The 20,079-nt window shown below is 39.6% G+C and overlaps 1 protein-coding gene across 2 annotated transcripts in view; it reads left to right on the forward strand.

Moving 5' to 3' along the window:
• The window catches only part of ADAMTSL3 (ADAMTS like 3), a 404,352-nt gene that overhangs the window by 114,766 nt on the left and 269,507 nt on the right, over positions 1–20,079 (forward strand). For both annotated transcript variants that reach the window (XM_057719996.1, XM_057719995.1), the window contains exon 4: positions 14,620–14,747. In XM_057719996.1, coding sequence (XP_057575979.1) covers positions 14,620–14,747 — 128 coding nt within the window. The remainder of the gene's footprint in view (positions 1–14,619; positions 14,748–20,079) is intronic.

Raw genomic sequence — 20,079 nt, forward strand, 5'->3', positions numbered from 1 at the left:
ACAGACACAGACTGAAGAGAAAAGTGGGACCGGGGGGCTCAAGACCTCTCGGATCAAGAGCCCTGCTGACTCATCCCAGGTTGCTTTTATTGAGTTCGTGGGCTAACATTCTCAGGTTACTCCCATAAACAATCAAAGGCCTCACATGACTGAGGCAATTATCTTTGTTTGCTTCCTGGGTCCGAGTTGAGCAGGTGTGGATTTGAGCTGGGCCTGGAGAGCAAAACAGCCCTGCGGGCAGGAGACCTCTCTCAGATATTGGGGGTCTGTGCCCCACCCCTGTTGGCCCCTCTGCGACTGTGCCTGTCTTAGGTTGTTCCTCCCTTGAGGAATCTTACCCGTCTCTGGCTAACCAGTCATCCTCCAGGGCCAAACAGGGTGATGTAAGGAAGGCTCTATGCACCACCCCTGTTGGCCCCTCTGCGGCTGTGCCTGTCTTAGGTTGTTCCTCCTCTGAGGAATCTTACCCGTCTTTGGCTAACCAGCCATCCTTCAGGGCCAAACAGGGTGATATTAGTCTCCACGCCCCACACCCTTAGCTCCTCCACTGCTCAAGCAGGACGTTCTGAATCCCATCGCTCGGCCCACATACTTTAACATTTTCAAGGTTTCAGAAAGGTTCCCGAATGTCTTCCCACAATGTTGTATACCTGAAACTACATTAATGTTGTATGTTAATTAAAACTCTATTAAAAAAAAAAACCCAGCTGGGTCTTTTGCAGAAATTGACAAGCTGATCCTAACATTCATCTGGAAATACAAAGGACCTAGAATAGCCAAAACATTCTTGGAAAGGCAGAACAAAGTTGAAGGACTCATTTCCAGATTTTGAAACTTAATGTAAGGGGGAAGCTGGGCCGAGGTGAGAGAGTAGCATTGACATGTATACACTACCAACTGTAAAATGGATAGCTGGTGGGAAGCTGCTGCATAACACAGGGAGATCAGCTTGATGATGGGTGATGACTTAGAGGGCTGGGATAGGGAGGATGGGAGGGAGTTGTGGGAGGGAGGGGATATGGGTATATGTGTGTGAATACAGCTGATTCACTGTGTTGTGCGGCAGAAACTGGCACAACAGTGTAAGGCAATTATACTCCAATAAAGAGCTTAAAAAATAAAATAAAAAAGTAGAATCAGAAAGTAAAATAGATAGCTAATAAGTAACTACTGTATAGCACAGGGAACTCTTCTCAGTACTCTGTAATGACCTATATGGGAAAAGAATCTAAAAGGGAGTGCATACATGTGTATATATATATATATATATATATATATATATATATATAACTGATTTACTTTGCTGTACAGCAGAAACTAACACAACATTGTAAAGCAAGTGTACTTCAATAAAATCTTTAAAAAAAAACAAAAAAAAACTTACTGCAAAGCTATAATAATGAAAACAGCCTGATGGTGGCATGAGAATGAACGTATAGATCAATGGAATAGGATTGAGAGCTCAGAAATAAGCTCTCATATTATGGTCAATTGATTTTCGATAAGGGTATCAAAACAATTAAATCAGAAAGGATAGTCTTTTCAGCAAATGGTTTGGCTGCATGACTGTATACCAAAAACCATTGAACTGTGCACTTTAAGTGAACTTTATGATATATGATTATATGTCAATAAAGAATAAGTAATAAAAATAATGAAAAAGAATATCTCTTAGTTTCTGATTATTTGGAAATTGTTTAGTTTTTTTTATTGATGTTTAGCTTATTTGACTTGTGGGCAAAGAAAATACTTGTACAGTTTCAATCCTTTGAACTCTTAAGATTCGCTGTATAACCCAGTTTCTGATAGATTTTTATACATATTTCATAAATACAGAGAATGTATATTTTGTAGTGGTTGGTTATAGCTTTCCATACATGCATATTCATTCTATTTGTAACGGAATTGTTTCAATACCCTATATACTTACTGATTTTTCATCTCTTTGCTAAGTTAATATGACTTGTGTTAAAACCTCCCACCATGATTATGGAATTTTATATTTCTTCTTATAGTTCTGTGAGTTTTTGCTTTATATATTTTGAGGTGATGTTGTAAGGTACATCCACTTTTAGAATTTTTGTTCCATCCTGGTGAATTCAAACTTCCAACATCATAAAGAATCTCTATTTGTCTCTTCATCTTTAGGTCTACTTTAGTGTAACTAAACTAAATTTATTTTGGTTAGTGGTCTTATAGTATCTCTTTTCTCAATTTGTTATTTTCAAACTCTGTGGTCTTTATATTTAAGAAATATCTCTTTTAAACAGAATATAATTCAATTTTCATCCTGATAATCTTTGTCTTTTAATTGGTGCATTTGTTATATTTGGGTTTAATGCAATTATTAATATATTTGCATTTAAATCTTTCATTTTACTGTGTAAAATGAAATGTATCCATCTTTTCTATGTTCTTTTTTTCCTCTTCATTTTTGCTTTCTGTTGGATTGACTGCATATGTGTCCTTATTGTATCTTTTTCCACCTATTCATTTGGAAGTATACACTCTTTTCTATTCTTTAGTGGTAACACTAGACATCAAAACATGTATTCTTTTTTTAAAAATTGTTTTAATTGATGTATAGTTTACTTACTATGTTGTGCCAATCACTGCTGTATAGCAGAGTGATTCAGTTATACAGAAACATTCTTTTTTTAATATTATTTTCTAGTGTGTTTTATCACAGGATATTGAATATAGTTCCCTGTGCCATACAGTAGGCATTTATCCATCCTGTATGTAAAAGTTTTCATCTGCTAATCCCAAACTTCCAATCCTTCCCTCCCCTCCTTTCCTCCCCCTTGGCAACCACAAATCTGTTCTCTATGTCTGTGAGTCTGTTTCTGTTTTGTAGATAGGTTCATTTGTACCATATTTTAGATTCTACATATAAGTGATTTCATATGGTATTTGTCTTTCTGTTTCTGACTTACTTCACTTAGTATGGTAATCTCTAGTTGCATTCATGTTGCTGCAAATGGCATTATTTTGTTCTTTTTTATGGCTGAGTAATATCCCATTGTATATATGTACCACATCTTCTTGATCCATTCTTCTGTTGATGGACATTAGGTTGTTTTCATGTTTTGGCTATTGTGAAGAGTGCTGCTATGAACATAGGGATGCATGTATTTTTTTTATTATAGTTTTGTCCAGATATATGCCCAGGAATGGGATTGCTGGATCATATGGTAATTGTTTTTTGGCAAAACATACATTCTTGACTTATCAAAGTCAAATATTAATTGGTCATTTTATCCTCCTCCTAGGTGATGCAAGGATCTTAGGGTACTTTAATGTCATTTATCACTCTTCTGATTCATATGCCATTTACATTAATGCCATATATTTTCAATGCCACAAGCCACAGTATTTGCTGTTTTATGTAGTTGCTCTTTGTTTAGAATTACCCACATTCTTCTTTACCATTTTAATTTTTTTTAGAACTTTTATTGAGATATAATTGACATACAATAAACTGCATGTATTTAAAGTGTACAATTTGATATTTTTTATTAGTAATGTATATATGGCAATCCCAATCTCCCAATTCATCCCACCCCAATCACCTCCCCACCCCCAGCTTTCCCCACTTGGTGTCCATATGTTTGTTGTCTACCTCTGTGTCTCTGTTGCTGCCCTGCAAACCAGTTGATCTGTACCATTTTTCTATATTCCGCATATATGTGTTAATATACAATATTTTTTTTTCTCTTTCTGACTTACTTCACGCTGTATGGCAGACTCTAGGTCCATCCATGTCTCTACAAATGTCCCAATTTGATTCCTTTTTACGGCTGAGTAATATTCCATTGTGTGTGTGTGTGTGTCTGTGTGTCTGTGTGTGTATACACACACCACATCTTCTTTATCCATTCATCTGTTGATGGACATTTAAGTTGCTTCCATGACCTGGCTATTGGAAATACTGTTGCAGTGAACATTGGGCTGCATGTGTCTTTTTGAATTATGATTTTCTCTGGGACCATTTTGATTTTTATTCTTCATTTCTTTCTGTATCTCCAGGCTTCATGTAACCCTAAAAACACCTTTTAATATTTCCTCTAGGACTGGTCTGCCAGTGGTGAATTCTCTCTTATTTTTGTTTGTCTGAAAATGTCTTTATTTCATTTATGGAGGATATTTTTGCTTTTCTACTTGTTCTCAGTGGATGGTTGGTCCATATTACTTAGCCCACCATTACTCTCCATCAACTTTTATATTTGGCAACATTTGGTTTTCCTTTCTATTCACTGTTACCTGATGTTGTGCTGTGCATGCAACATGGTGATTTACCAAAGTACCATCGTTAATATCCTGTTAAATCTTTCTTCATGTAAAGTAGCTTTGTATTTAGGAATTTCTTTTTAACAAAAAATATAGTCAAAACCAAAGTAACTAAACCCTATTGTGTTGGATCACTTTGAATATGTCTCTTGCTATAATTGGAAGTTGTGGTTGTTTTCTAACTTGTCTAGTAGCCAGGAACATTGTACTAATGGAAAAAAAAATAACCTAGATGTTCTCATCCTTAATATAGGATTATGTGGGGGTGCTGTGGAGAGGTGGCCTGTGTAATTCCTGGAATGGTCTCCCCGGGAACAGTGATGATCTGTGTGTTCGTGATGGTACAGGCGTGTTCTAGAATATGAATTGTCTGTACTTAGGGAATTTTTATTTGAGCTTCTTAAGTACAGTAATATTTTATATCTGAAATATCCCAGAGACAAAGCCCAGCGGTGCAAAGGGAGTAGAGTTTAGACACTGAGCACCATGGAATAACTTCTTAAACTCTGCTTCTGTGTGCACATGGCTGAACTCAGTGTCCAGTGAAGACGATAAAGCATCCTTTGTTTTGCTTTATTTTTATTTGTGTGTATGTTTCTTAGTCACTAGAACATGATGTTCTGTAGCAAGACTGAAGAGTCTGACATCGGTTACAAATACACGTCTGTTGATTACCTTCAAACCGACAGTCATCACCAGCAAGCTTCCAGTTGGACCCTTGGGGGCCAGGCAGATAGCGGCTTTGTGGGGATTATGCAAATTGGAGGGCACATGCCCCTTAAAAACTGTGTGGCCACCCTTAGTTTGAATTATTACCATGTTGGGATGTGGGTCCTTTATTGATTTCCTCTTTCCTTTTCCTGAGATGTCAGAAATCTAGGTGTTTATGTGAAATCTCCATATTTCTAAACATTAGCAAATAATTCCTTTTTTGGGGTCAACTCTGCAACTGTAGATAGGAGAATCAGACCTACAGGCCAGACTCCTCCTGGGGCCGCCAGTGTGCTCCCTTTATCTTAGCTATAACCTAGGCACTGCTCGCATTCAGTACCCAAGGTCACTGAGCATCTCACCTCAAAGGTGGCGTTGAGGATGGTTGTGAGGCTGAATGAGATGAGCATCTCCCACAAGTCACCTAATCCAGACGACCAAGAGTCATCCTAGTGACTCCTTTCTCCCTGCATCTGGTCAGCTGCGAGGTCCTATTGGTTCTAGCTCCTTAAAACTTCACGTCTGAAAGAGCAGGTCTTAAAAGTTTTCCTCACAAGGAAAAAAAAAAATAACTGTGTATGGTGATGGATGTTAACTGGATTTATCGTTATCATTTCTCAGTGTGTGCAAATAATGAATCATTATGTTGTATATCTGTTAATAATGTAATGTTGACATGTCAGTTATGTCTCAATAAAAAAACTGAGCAAACAAACAACAACATCGAAACCCCTCACGTCTGTGCCCTCCTCTTCTAGACACTGGCAGTGTCTAGCCTGGGCTCTTGTTTCTTGCCTGCCCTACGTTAAGGCCCTCCAGCTCTGCACTCTCCTCCCTCAATCCTTCCCCACACTCCTGCCAGAGTAACTTTTCCAAAATACAACTTGCCAAAGTCACTCTGCTTCAAAATATTCCAGTGAGTCTGTAAATTACTGTTCTGGGAAGCTTCCCTTTGCCCTCTAGATCGACTCTCTACCACTCCCCACCCTGTGCTGCACCCACCCTGGAGGCTGACCTGTATGGACTGCATCAGTGGTCTCCCTTGCCCTCTGGCTCCTAGTCAGGTTTGGCCAATGGTGAACACTGCAGGGATTGGAGAGAGGGAAGAGAGAAGTGTGTTTGTTTCCCCAGCTGTCCCTTTGTGAGGTTGCTGTGGGCTGTAATTCTTGTTTATTCATTTATTTATTTAGCCTTGCTGTGTGGGGCATGTGCATGTGGGACCTTAGTTCCCCGAGCAGAGATCGAACCCATGCCTGCTGCAGTGGAAGCGTGGAGTCTTAACCACTAGACTGCCAGGGAAGTCCCCTGAGCTGTAATTCTTGACCAAAGGCCTTAGCTTCTGTCAGCCGGCCCTTTACATACAGCCTCTGCCTACCCTTGCCCCATCGTGCAGGCAAGGTCCAAGCAGATGATGTGAATTACCTGATTCACAGGACCTGCCTGGTACCAGCACTAGGGTGCTGTGCCAGTCCGGTGGTTTCCCTGGACCCTGTCCGCATCTCAGTAAACAGTGTGTGGGTTTTTTTTTTTTTTTAATTGAAGTATAGTTGATTTACAGTGTTGTGTTAATTTCTGCTATACAGCAAATGCTCCTCGGGACTTCCCTGGTAGTCCAGTGCTTAAGAATGCACGGCCACTGCAGGGGGTGTGGGTTTGATCCCTGGTTGAGGAACTAAGATCCCACATGCTGCACGGTGTGCCCAAAACATTAAAAAAAAATTTAAATGCTCCTCAAGTTATCCCCTTCTGGATATGCCCCCTTTCCCTCTGGGACCTGGTTCCCTGACTAATATGATGGACTGTATTGCTGTATACAGAAGGCCTGTCTCACTCTCAGAAGTCTGAAGGGTTTAATTGCTGTTCCTTCATCTTGACCTGGAGAAGTCTTGGTTGCCATGATTTGGAACCTCCTCATAGCATTTGTGGGAGATTTTTTTGTTTCTTTTACTAGAACAATAGGCTGAATCAATCTCTAATCCAGGAATCTGAGAGCGCGGGTGACTGGAGTACTTAACCAGGAGTACGTAACCAGGAGTACATAACTAGGTCAGTCTGTGCCTGGCTAACTAGGGGAGGAGATTCAAGGGGGTGAGGAATCCCAGAACTGGGGCCAGCCTCCTAGGTAGTGGGGCTGGCAGGGAAAATCCAGGGAGCAAGATGCTTTCTCCGAAGCTCTCCTGGACTGTATTGACCTCAGCCTCAGGGAAACAGGGCTGGTTGGTTCTGGATTGAAGATCACTCACTGGTCACCTGCAAATAGAGCTGCTCCGAGAGGAGGGTCTTGGTGTTGTTTTGGGGTTTTCCAAAGGAAGCAGGACTTGGCAAATGTGTTTGTGTTTGGGGAATAGTGAGAAATACGGTGGGCTCAGAGTGAGCCTGAGTTGCGGTGTCAGCCTGAGCTGCAGGAAATAGAGAGCCAGAGGATGAGACAGAGCAGGTCACGGAGAGCCTGGGGGTATAGAACATGTGTCCTGACGAATCAGTGAAAGGCTTTAAGAAGGTGGTAAAATGATAGGTAACACATTGGCTAGGAAAGGGTAGCCCAAATCCTGGTGGTCACTGACCATCAGGGTAGTGACCAATGGATATACGTACCTTCCAGTAGAGGATACAATGGACTGAGAAGACAGAGGTGTATGTCTAGCACATAGCTTTAGATATGTAGGTGTTTTAGGTATTCGGGCTGAACGGAATTGTTAAGTTTCTGTGACAGCTTGAGTGACATTTTCTGTCATTTACCCAATTCATATTTAAAAAAACTTGTTGTCAAAGGTCTTAAGGTAGTGTTGACCTGAAAGAATGTATTTACTGTTAACAAAATCTGGGTCATTTGTCATTTCCTTAGATACTAACCTTTGTGGTAATGTTGAAATGAACCTTTATTTGATGTCTGGAAAGTAATATCCCAGTGAAACCGATTTTATTTTGAGTTGTTTTTAATATGGAGCTGTTAATATAGCATTTCCAGTAAGTGACCATATATGTGAAATCTGTGTTTAATTACTAGCATTTTTGAAGACTAGTAGAGCTCTACTATTCATTATGTTACAGATTTAAGAACTTGTCAGGGAAATATTTTATGATTTGATTTATTCATGGGGATTCAAGAAAGGCAAGAAGTCCTTGGGTCTTTATGAGATTGTGAACACACATATTCCTACAGTATTCTTGGCTTTTACCAGTCCTATTATATAATGAGTAAACAATATATTTTTTGAATTTTTCATCCAAAGTATTCCCTAGCTAGAACTTTACTTAGGAAAATATGATTTCCTAAGAGATCTTTAAGCCTGATAGTTTTAACTGAACAGCATAAAGTGCAGTTTGTCTCTCTGGATATATTTTCATAGGTTTCCCTTTAGTATTCCCTTCCTTAAAAAAAAGAACTTTTATTGGGTGTTTTATTGCATAAAGTATACATGTTTATTGTATAACACTGGGAAGTATACATGAGCAAAAAGAAGAAAATAGGAAAGTGTTGTAATTCCATTACCATTAGAAAATAAAGATGATCCAAAAATAAGAATGGGCTTGCAATCCCATTACACGAGAGAAGCTGATGGGGACATGTGAGGCTCTGCCTGGTGTGTCCAGCAGGATTAGTGTGTTCCCTGGAAAGTATGTGCCCCAGCGCTCCTAACAGAGGTAGCAATTGCTTCTGTCTCAGCATCCTCTTGCCCTGGGTCCTTGTGTCTGTTGCTCTCAGTGACTGAGGGCTGATTCTGCCAGACCATTCAGCCTCTCTCACCTGCTACTCACTGTCTTGAGGGCCTGATCCACAGTCATCTTCCCTGAGCTTGAACTTTGCAAGCCCTTAGTATACGTTTGTGTGAGGAAATTAACAAATGTGTTCCGGCCTGTGAACGTCAGTCAAGAACACGTATTCCTCGTGGAATAACTTAGATAAAATCAAACACTTCTGAAAAACAGAAGTGTGGCTCTGCTTGCAATATAGAGAGGAAAAAAAGTGAAATGACTTCATTGAGATATCGAAAGAATGTTGTGGTCCAGTGAATCACAGCAGCAGATGTATTCGATCCAAGAGGCGAGATGCTAGCTGTGAGTGATGATAGGTCGGCTGCTGCATTTGACTGGATTCCTGGTCCACAAGGGCAGGGGAGGAGCATCCATGAGCAAAAGGCAGGCTTTGTCTGGGCTCCCCCACACCTTGGACACATGGTTCTGGAAGCTACAGTTGTTGATCCATAAAATGGAGATTGGTAATATCCACCTCAAGGGTTTATTGAGAAGGTGAGAAAGAAGGTAGGAAAAGTATTGGCAAGGGTGCTCACTGTGTGCATACATGGTGGCTGCTCTGTGCAGGGCCAGATTCTTCCGCTCCTTCTCCAGGCCCACTTCAGAGTCTGGCACAGAAGAGGGTCACTGAGTGACGTGATGTTAGTTGACTCAGACTTGGGGAAAAAACCTATACAGAGGGTTCAGATAACAATTTACCTTATAAGATATTAATAACATGGAATTTAAATAATTACTTTTAACACAGCTTATGGGGATGTCTGAAAAGAAGGAATTGGGAATAGGGGTACCCACCTTACAAAACATAGACGTTGCCTCTGCAGGGTGACCATCAGGTCAAGCATGGAGCTGATATCAGTCAACCGTATTTTACTGTCTAGATTTCAGAGCTGGGACTGCCAAAGTGGGGCTGCTGAATACAATACGTCTTCTCTCAGAAGACTCACCACCACCACGCAGCCCAGGAGTATAGACCCCCACCCCGTCGTCCCTGATCCAGTTCCTCCTAATGCTGGTTCCTTCCCTCCCCACCACTCTTTCTGTGTCCCAACTCTTGATGATGGTGATCGGTTTTTACTTCATATTTTTGTTGTAACATTAAACTGTGTTCAAAGATTCCAAGTCTGATTAGTTGGCTGGTTACTTGGCATTAGGGTCCGCTTACTATTTTAAAAAAGCAGAATTGTGCATGTGGAATTCTGTAAGATTAGGGAGCTGTGTCCAGCATGTTCATGAGGGACTTGGGTGGAGCATGGAAGCTGCGAAGCTGAGCAGAGTGGCTTGTAGCTGGGGTGACCGGATCAGGGTTCACACAGCAGGCTGGTATTCCGGGCCAGAACCAACAAGAGGAAGTTCAGTAGTGATTCATGTTAAGTCTTGCCTAAGTAAAAATGGGAGAGAGCTGGCTCTCCTGTCATTGTTTGGGAAAAGATATTATTTTGAAGAACAATAGCTTACACTTATGGAGACACTTATTACATTTACTGTGATGCTGTGTGATTCATTCTATAGATGGTATTTTATTTAAATCCTATTGGGGTAAAATTATCACCTCTATAAAAAACCTTTTAGAAAGATTAAGTAACTTATCTACAGTCATACAACTTTAAAAAAATTTTTTTATTGAAGTATAGTTGATTAACAATGTTGTGCCAATCTCTGCTATATAGCAAAATGACTCAAAGTTATACACATATATACATTTTTTATATTCTTTTCCATTATGGTTTATCACAGGATATTGATTATAATTCTCTGTGCTATACATTAGGACCTTGTTGTTAATCCATTCTAAATGTAATAGTTTGCATTTACCAACTCCAAACTCCCAGTTCATCCCTCCCCCAGCCTTCTCCCCCTTGGCAACCAGAAGTCTGTTCTCTGTGTCTACGAGTCTGTTTCTACTTTGTAGATAGGTTCATTTGTGCCATATTTTGATTACCATATGATCCAGCAATCCCATTAAGTATAACCTGGGAATATACCTGGACAAAACTGTGATTCAAAAAGATACATGAACCCCGATGTTCATAGCAGCACTCTTCACAATAGCCAAAACGTGGAAACAACCTAAATGTCCATCAATAGATGACTGAATAAAGAAGATGTGGTACCTATATACAGTGGAATACTACTCAGCAGTAAAAAAAAGAATGAAATAATGCCATTTGTAGCAACATGGTTGTAACCAGAGTCACACAACTTTTATGTGATACTTCCTCCATAATGAGATCCAATAAATGGTGATACTGAAAAAGGAAGGAAGGAAGGAAGGGAGAAGAGGGGAGGGAAGAAGGAGAGGTAGAAACTTAGATTTCATGAAAAGAAACCTGGATAATAGAGGTACTATGTGGTCTGTATTATTCTCAGATACAGTGTTATATTCTGGATGCTACATTTCAAAATAAAAATTGTGCAGAGTGCCGAGTGGGCAGAGAGAGGAAATATTTGTGAGAGAGCTGGGACAATTGAAGGTACCAAATTATTTGAGAAAGCTTGAGAAGGGGTCTCCTGTAGAAGAGGATGGGCACTCCTCATCCACTGCTCTAGAGGATATAAGTTCCAGGGAAGCAGGTTCTGTGTCGCTGTAAGCAAGAATACACAAATATTGGGGTGGCCAAAAAGTTCTTTGGGGTTTTTCATAAGATGCTACAGAAAACCCGAATGATCTATTTTGCCAACTCAATCTGAATGTTCAGAAATGACCCTGGGGGCACAGTGTTCAGCTCCAATGGAGGTTTTTTGTTTTTCTTTTCTCTGAATGTCTGTGTTGTCATCATGCTGCTGGCATCAAAGGGAAGAGATGAGGACTGAGTAGAAATTGGGGAAGTTACTGCTGCTCTTTGGAAAATGAGGAGTGATGAGATGAGCAGGAGGACTGGCTGGTAGGAAATAGCAGTGGGTTTCAAAGCAAAATCTGACAATCTTCATGGGCAAGGAGAGGAGAAAATCTTGAGGATCCCTCGTGAGGTGTGATTTTCTCCCTGTTATTTTAGGGGAAAAATATCTTACTGATTCAGCCAGAGAAAGCAAATGCCTGCGTGTATAACTTGCCTATTTTAGTTATTTTGGAATTAAGATTCTTATTTTTCTTTCTTTCTTTCTTTTTTTTTTTTGTAAGTAAAGGTGGAGAAGTTATGGAAAGAAACCTGATTCTAACTACAAACTGAACAGATGGGATAGTGTGAAAAGAAACAAATCAAAACAATATTGCAAAGAACTCTCAACTTTCATTTTAAAATATAGATGATGATGTTTTTCAACTTTTCACATCAGTATATCAACCTATCAGTATATCAAGTAACAAAATGAAAAATCAATTTCAGCTGTGTCTATTTTAACCGTTTACCTAAATGATTTGGACTCACCCAAATGAATGTATTAAAAAAAAGCCCAGATGAATGTATTAAACTGCTTATTGTATTTTTTATGAATTAGAACTTTATTTTATATTAAGTTATAGACAGGACACAGTTCTGTTTGGTGACGATTACATAGAAAATGGAACCGAACAGTGGTCTAATTAGAACAGTAAACAGTATGGGTTTAATTAGCCCTTATTCCCAATGACAGACTTGATCAGCTGCCAGGTATTTATTCTTTCCTTACACTTGACTGTTGCTGAAATATTGCCTCTAGTAGAGCTGCTTACTGTGCTATAAATAGGTAGCTTGGTAAGAAGCCAGGAAACCTACTGACTGGTGAGATGTGGGTGAAAATTATTGGAAAACCTCCTCCTTGCTTCCACCATTATTTCTTCATTTTGCATTTGAAGGTCCTTTCTACAGATCCCTCTCAATTTTTTTTTTTTTTTTTTTTTTTGGTTGGATGAGGTAACTTGGCCTAAGGGCGTAAGGAAGTCTGTGCAATATCGAGCTGAGTCCCATGCTTCAGTTTATTAGTGTGTCAGGGTTTCCTTCATAAACTTTCCTGGTCTCCAACTTAGAACTCACCTATTCAGTCCTGTCTGACGTGAGCTTTTCTATATGTCAGCAGGATGTGGTTTTGTTTGTTTGCGTGCTTGTTTTCAATGAAAATATTAAAGCGTTGGGTTTAAAAAAAAACTTTACAAAATGCAGAGAAACAAAAACAGAAGTTTATATTGCCCAGCATCTGGAAGTAGCCACTGCTCATATTTTAATTAACCTCTTACTGCTTTCCCTAGGCAGGTACACGTTTACCTGTATTAAATATGATATAGGCTTACATTCTTCTCTAATGCTTGCCTTTTACTCCCCAAATAATTTTTAAAAGAAATTTCAATATTCATGAAAATTTACATAAAACTCACATCCATTATAGCACCACCTGGCTTCATCAAATTGAACGTTTTGTCATATTTGCTTCAGATCTTTTATGGGAGGGCTAGGAGGAGAATAAAATGTTCCGTTAGCAATCCTTTTGTGTCTTTCCCCCAGTTCACTCCTAGACCCGCTCCCTCCGTCCTTAGAGGCAATTTGGTGGGTTTTCTTCCAGCCCATATACTTGTACTTTTACTACTGCATTTTTGTGTGGATATTCATATACTTATTCCTTTATCTATTGGTGAAGAGAGAAAATGCTATGTGTTTTTATTTTAATGTAATTAAAATTATCAGTCTTTTCCTTTAGGGTTTCTACCTTTGTTGACATATCTAGGACAGTCTTTGCTATTTCAACTGTATAACTTTTAATCTATAACTTTTTTTTAGTATTTTATGGTTTCAGCATTTAAAATATTAATTTCTGGGATATATCTGAATTCATTTTGGTGTCTTTTGTGAAGAAGTTATCTATTATTTTCTTTTCAAGCATTCAACACACCGACTTGTGGTTCTATATTATGTCCTTATACTTGGGTCTGTTTCTAGACTCTTCTTTTTTTAAACTTAATAGATCCGAATGCTTATTACTATGCCAATTCTATACTGTTTTGATTGAGGCAATGTCCCTCTAATTTCCCTTCTTTTACTGTTTTTTCTTGGCTCTTGCAGACATTTAGTCCACCAAATGAACTTTAGAATCATTTTCTTAGGGTCCAAAAAAGTCCCCTTTGAGATTTTGATTGGAGTTGTTATAAATTTATAGATTTGGAGAGAATTAAAATTTTACCCTATTGAGTTCAGCTGTTTAGGACTATGGTATGTTCTCTATTTATTCGAGTCTACTTTAGGCCTCTTCATAAAGTTTTGTAATTTTATTTAAGTAATACATATCATTTCTTTGCATATCTATATTGATCTGTATATTAAAAATTTTTTAACTCCACCTGTTCCCTTTTCTCTAGAGTATCTTGCTCTAAGTCAATGCTGGCAAGTTTAGAAGACAAATTAAACCAAACTGTATTCATAACTGAACTTTCTCTACTGTCTTGGACCCTGAAGCTTTATCTATTTTGTTTTCTTGGGATGGAGGCTCTCTCAGGAGGTTCCATAAATCCTCATGCAAAAAGGTTTCCTTGGGTAAGCACCAGTCTATATGACAGACAGTGGTGAGAATTTCCTAGGTAGAAGCTGGGACCCTGCTACATAAGTTATAAGACAAAATAATAATAATAAATATTATTTATATTTAGCCAACTTATTTAAATTTTGGAATGATAAAATTTCAAATTTAAAACTGAGCTTGGAAGCCATCCGGATAAAACCCTCCTAAGGTGGAAAGCTACTCATGTGCTACTAGTTTCTGTGTGTGTGTGTGTGTGTGTGTGTGTGTGTGTGTGTGTGTGTGTGTGTGTGTATGTGTGTGTTAATGTAGCCATTGCAAAGAAAAGCACTTTCATCTTTGTGAACAGCTTAGAATAAGACTCTGGAAAAACTAGAAAAGCTTTTCTGATATTTCTAGCATTCTGTCTGTAATTTACTGTGTTTTTTCATTGAACAGACCTCAAGAAACACTCGTTCTGATGAAGACAAAGATAGCAACTGGGATGCTTGGGGCGACTGGAGTGACTGCTCCCGGACTTGTGGGGGAGGAGCATCCTATTCTCTGCGGAGATGTTTGACTGGCAGGTAAGTGGTGGCTTTACCTGTTCTTCTCTCTGGGGTGTCAGGGCCTTTGGATGGGTGGAGTTGGGTAGACAACTTGGCTTCCTGGTTTTGGAAGGTACCACCATGGTGGTGTAACATCTGCTATGTCTAAATATTAGTCAACCTGTAGTTACCATATTTAAATCGTAATGACCGCATTTTCATGACTGGCCATACCGCTCCACATGAGACTCGCAGCTCACAGCAGCAGGGGCGCCACACATTTGGGGCTTTAAGGGAGGGAAGGCTGGCTTGTGAAGTCACCGGCCCAAAATTGTTGAGACTTTGAGTAAGAGGTCAAGTTTTCTGTGTTCCACCCTTGAGTTGTCCCAATTTTAATCATTTTCTGTTCACTTTCTTTGAGCAGCCCATTGATTAAGAAGGTAATGCAAGTTCTGTGCTCCCATCTTAGAAATGTTTATGTTAAGTAACATTTGTTAAAATGTAGGATCAGCTTCTTAGAAAATAAATGTACCCCAGGGCCCAGGCCCAGATGGATTCACAGGCGATGTCTATCAAACATTTCGAGAAGAGCTAACACCCATCCTTCTCAAACTCTTCCAAAATATAGCAGAAGGGGGCACACTCTCAAACTTGTTCTGCAAGGTCACCATCACCCTGATACCAAAACCAGGCAAAGATGTCCCAAAAAAAGAAAATTACAGACCAATATCACTGATGAATGTAGATGCAAAAATCCTCAACAAAATACTAGCTAACAGAATCCAACAGCACATTAAAAAAATCATACACCATGATCAAGTGGGGTTTATCCCTGGGATGCAAGGATTCTTCAATATATGCAAATCAATCAATGTGATACATCATATCAACAAATTGAAGGTTAAAAACCATGTGATCATCTCAATAGATGCAGAAAAAGCTTTTGACAAAATTCAACATCCATTTATGATAAAAAAAAACTCTCCAGAAAATGGGCATAGAAGGAAATTACCTCAACATAATAAAAGCCATATATGAGAAACCAACAGCCAACATCGTTCTCAATGGGGAAAAACTGAAAGAATTCCCTCTAAGAACAGGAACAAGACAAGGGTGTTCACTCTCACCATTATTATTCAACATAGTTTTGGAAGTTTTAGCCACAGCACTCAGAGAAGAAAATGAAATAAAAGGAATCCAAATTGGAAAAGAAGAAGTAAAATTGTAACTCTTTGCAGATGACATGATATTATACATAGAAAACCCTACAGATTCTACCAGAAAACTGCTAGCACGGATCAATGAATTTGGTAAAGCAGCAGGATACAAAATTAATGCACAGAAATCTCTTGCATTCCTATATACTAACAACGAAAGAGCAGAAAGAGAAATTAAGGAAACTCTCCCATTCACCATTGCAACAAAAAGAATAAAATACCTAGGAATAAACCTGCCTATGGAGGCAAAAGATCTGTATGCAGAAAACTTTAAGACACTGATGAAAGACATCAAAGAGGACACAAACAGATGGAGGGACATACCATGTACTTGGATTGGAAGAATCAACATAGAGAAAATGACTGTACTACCCAAAGCAATTTACAGATTCAGTGCAATCCCGATCAAATTACCAATGGCATTTTTCACAGAACTAGAAGAAGAAATCTTACGATTTGTATGGAAATGCAAAAGACCCCAAATAGCCAAAGCAATCCTGAGAAGGAAAGATGGAGTTGGTGGAATTAGGCTTCCTGACTTCAAACTATATTACAAGGCCACAGTGCTCAAGACAGTGTGGTACTGGCACAAAAATAGAAAGGAAGATCAATGGAACAGAATAGAGAACTCAGAGGTAAGCCCAAGCACATATGGGCAGCTTATCTTTGACAAAGGAGGCAAGAATATACAATGGAAAAAAGACAGCTTCTTCAATAAGTGGTGCTGGGAAAATTGGACAGCAATATGTCAAAGAATGAAATTAGAGCACTTCCTAACACCATACACAAAAATAAACTCAAAATGGATTAAAGACCTCAATGGAAGGCCAGACACTATAAAACTGCTAAAGGAAAACATAGGCAAAACACTCTATGACATACATCAAAGCCAGATCCTTTTTGACCCACCTCCTAGAATAATGGAAACAAAATCAAGAATAAACAAATGGGACCTCATGAACCTTAAAAGCTTTTGCACAGTGAAAGAAACCATAAACAAGACAAGAAGGCAACCCTCCGAATGGGAGAAAATACTTGCCGATGAAGCAACAGACAAAGGATTAATCTCCAAAATATACAAGCAGCTCATGCAGCTTCATACCAAAAAAGCAAATAACCCAATCCACAAATGGGCAGAAGACCTAAATAGACATTTCTCCAAAGAAGACATACAGATGGCCAACAAACACATGAAAAGATGCTCAACATCACTAATCATCAGAGAAATGCAAATCAAAGCCACAATGAGGTATCACCTCACACCAGTCAGAATGGCCATCATCAAAAAATCTAGAAACAACAAATGTTGGAGAGGGTGTGGAAAACAGGGAGCTCTCTTGCACTGTTGGTGGGAATGTGAGTTAGTACAGCCACTATGGAAAACAGTTTGGAGGTTCCTTAAAAAACTAAAAATAAAACTACCATATGATCCAGTAATCCCACTCCTGGGCATATACCCAGAGAAAACCCTAATCCCAAAAGAAACATGTACCATAATGTTTATTGCAGCACTATTTACAATAGCCAGGACATGGAAGCAACCTAAATGTCCATCTACAAATGAATGGATAAAGAAGATGTGGCATATATATACAATGGAATATTACTCAGCCATAAAAAGGAATGAAATGGAACTGTATGTAGTGAGGTGGATAGACCTAGAGTCTGTCATACAGAGTGAAGTAAGCCAGAAAGAGAAAAACAAGTATTGTATGCTAACTCATATATACGGAATCTAAAAAAAAAAAAAAAAATGGTACTGATGAACCCAGTGACAAGACAAGAATAAGGATGCAGATGCAGAGAATGGACTGGAGGACACGAGGTTGGGGGGGCGGGGGGCGAAGGGGAAGCTGGGACAAAGTGAAAGAGTAGCATAGACATATATATACTCCCAACTGTAAAATAGATAACCAGTGGGAAGTTGCTGTATAACAAAGGGAGATCAACTCGATGATAGATGATGCCTTAGAGTGCCAGGACAGGGAGGGTAGGGGGGAGTCGCGGGAGGGAGGGAATATGGAGATATGTGTATAAATACAGCTGATTGACTTTGGTGTACCTCAAAAAAAATAAAATAAAGTCGACACTGAAAGTAAAAACAAACAAACAAACAAAATAAATAAATGTACGTTTTAAGAAGTCCGCAGTTATCATTGCTCTTGAGACAATTTGAAGTAATTCTTCATGGGGCAGTTTCCATCCCAGCCAAGGATTTGTACCTGAGCTCTTATGTAAGATGGAGCTTCATGTGGTTGGAACCAGATGTGCTGATTCTGGACAAATGAAGACTCCAGGATCATGGCACCCAATTTCAGTTTGGGGATGTTGTCAGGTGAAAAAGGGAATGGACATTCCCTGAATGTGTAAGGTATAGAGCAGAAATGCTCTGGATTCCATCAAGGTTGCTGTCTTACAGCATATCAAAGAGTGACCACATACATTCTCATTTCCTTGAGACAGCACAGAGCAGGGCAGACAGGAGATTGTAGACATGGCCTTTGAGAAGGAGGACTCTGAGTCCACTGCAGGACGGGATGGGAAGGCTGCTGGAGGTAGTGTTGGTGTCACTGTCTTAGGGCGAGTTCTGACTCAGAGCTTTGAACCGTAAGTAAATGGCTGCAGAACTGAGTCCAGGGATTAGTCTTGTAATGACAAAGTGGTATAGCTGCTTCCCCCACGCTGTGACCTTGGGGAAGAAATAAAGGCCCTCTAAGTGAATATTGTGCTGTACCGGGATGTGTTTATCCCTGTGAGGCTTGTAATAGGAGGCCTGTACTCCTGTGGGCAAGGGTCAGGGAGGGTCTTCTTATGTGGGGAACAAGTTCTTTCCCACCACAGGTCAGTCACTTGAGGGAGAGGTTGCCAGCATGGAGACTGGCACAGGGAAGGTGAGATGTTGGCAGCTCAATCCAAATCTGCAGGATCTGAGTAATTTGCAGTGAATGGTAGGGTTCAGATGGGGAAAGAGTGGGGTTTCTGTGTGTTTGTCTTTTCTTTTTAAAAGTGGTATGTACCTCCTCAATTGCCAACAACTAAACATAAAAGCCAAACCCCTCCTGTAAGAGCATTTTATGATTCCTTGACATTCATCCCCCATGCCCTGACCTCGAAATATAAACATGCATATCCTGTGATAAACGGAAAGGCAATTGTTAGGAATAATAGAAGGGTTGAGACTGCTTAACCTCAAGCTTCTGAGCTCAGTCAAGTTTCTGTTTGAATCACTGGCATAAATGGTCCTAATTCAGCATCAGGGATCAGTTAAACACCAAAACTTCCATAAATTCTACTTATGCACTGGCAAAAGACATAAAGGCAAAATTAAATAAAAATGAAAATTAAAATGGTATATACTTGTATTTGTTAAAAAGAATTAGAGAAATATATCAATATTAAGGACCATGAATGGCCAATTTCATCTTGTTGTCATACAACCAAAATGCTTCCATGGTTTGTTATTTTACTAATTTAAAACATTACTTTGATTTTGCTTAGAATATGATTTTGCCAAGTGAGCTATCTTAATGTGAGTGTACATTTGTGTCTTCTCTCTCTCAGCTGTGGTCAGCTGCTACTGGAAAGGCTTCGGGGTAGGAAGGGCACTGCTCAGCCTCTTCTACCTTCTCTGCACTTATTCAGAAAAGGAGATTTGGGCAAGAGGAGAGGAGAAGGAGGGGGAGGAGAGTTCTGCCTTCACTTTGGTGAGCGGGTGTTGATGCTCTCTGGTTTAGTAGGTGTTTAAAGTTAGCTTCATCTATTGTGAGCACTTTGATGGATTTCTCTGAGATACTGTCTCCTTCTTCCCCTTAATCCCTTGGGATCCCTTGCCCGCAGTTTGCTTGAGATGTGGTATAATCAGTCCTCTGACTTGGTGATACTGCTCTTTCCTAATTTTGGACACCTAGGCATACTCCCAGCTTCTCCCTATTTATGTCTACTCAACTCTTCAGAGGCTGTCTTGGTGCATTCATCCCTTAGACAACCCCATGCTGGCTCTCTTGCATGTGGCCCACATCTGGTTCCCTGAAAACCATCCTGTGCAAGTTGCTAAACAAACTCGCTAGTTATAGGAGCCAATGCAGCACCTGCTCTGCTTACACAGACTACTTCAGCTGAGTTCTCAGCCCTTAAATTTCTCAGGTGTGAATTAG

This window comes from Hippopotamus amphibius, chromosome 2 (genome assembly GCF_030028045.1).
Source record: "Hippopotamus amphibius kiboko isolate mHipAmp2 chromosome 2, mHipAmp2.hap2, whole genome shotgun sequence".
NCBI classification, from domain to species: domain Eukaryota; kingdom Metazoa; phylum Chordata; class Mammalia; order Artiodactyla; family Hippopotamidae; genus Hippopotamus; species Hippopotamus amphibius.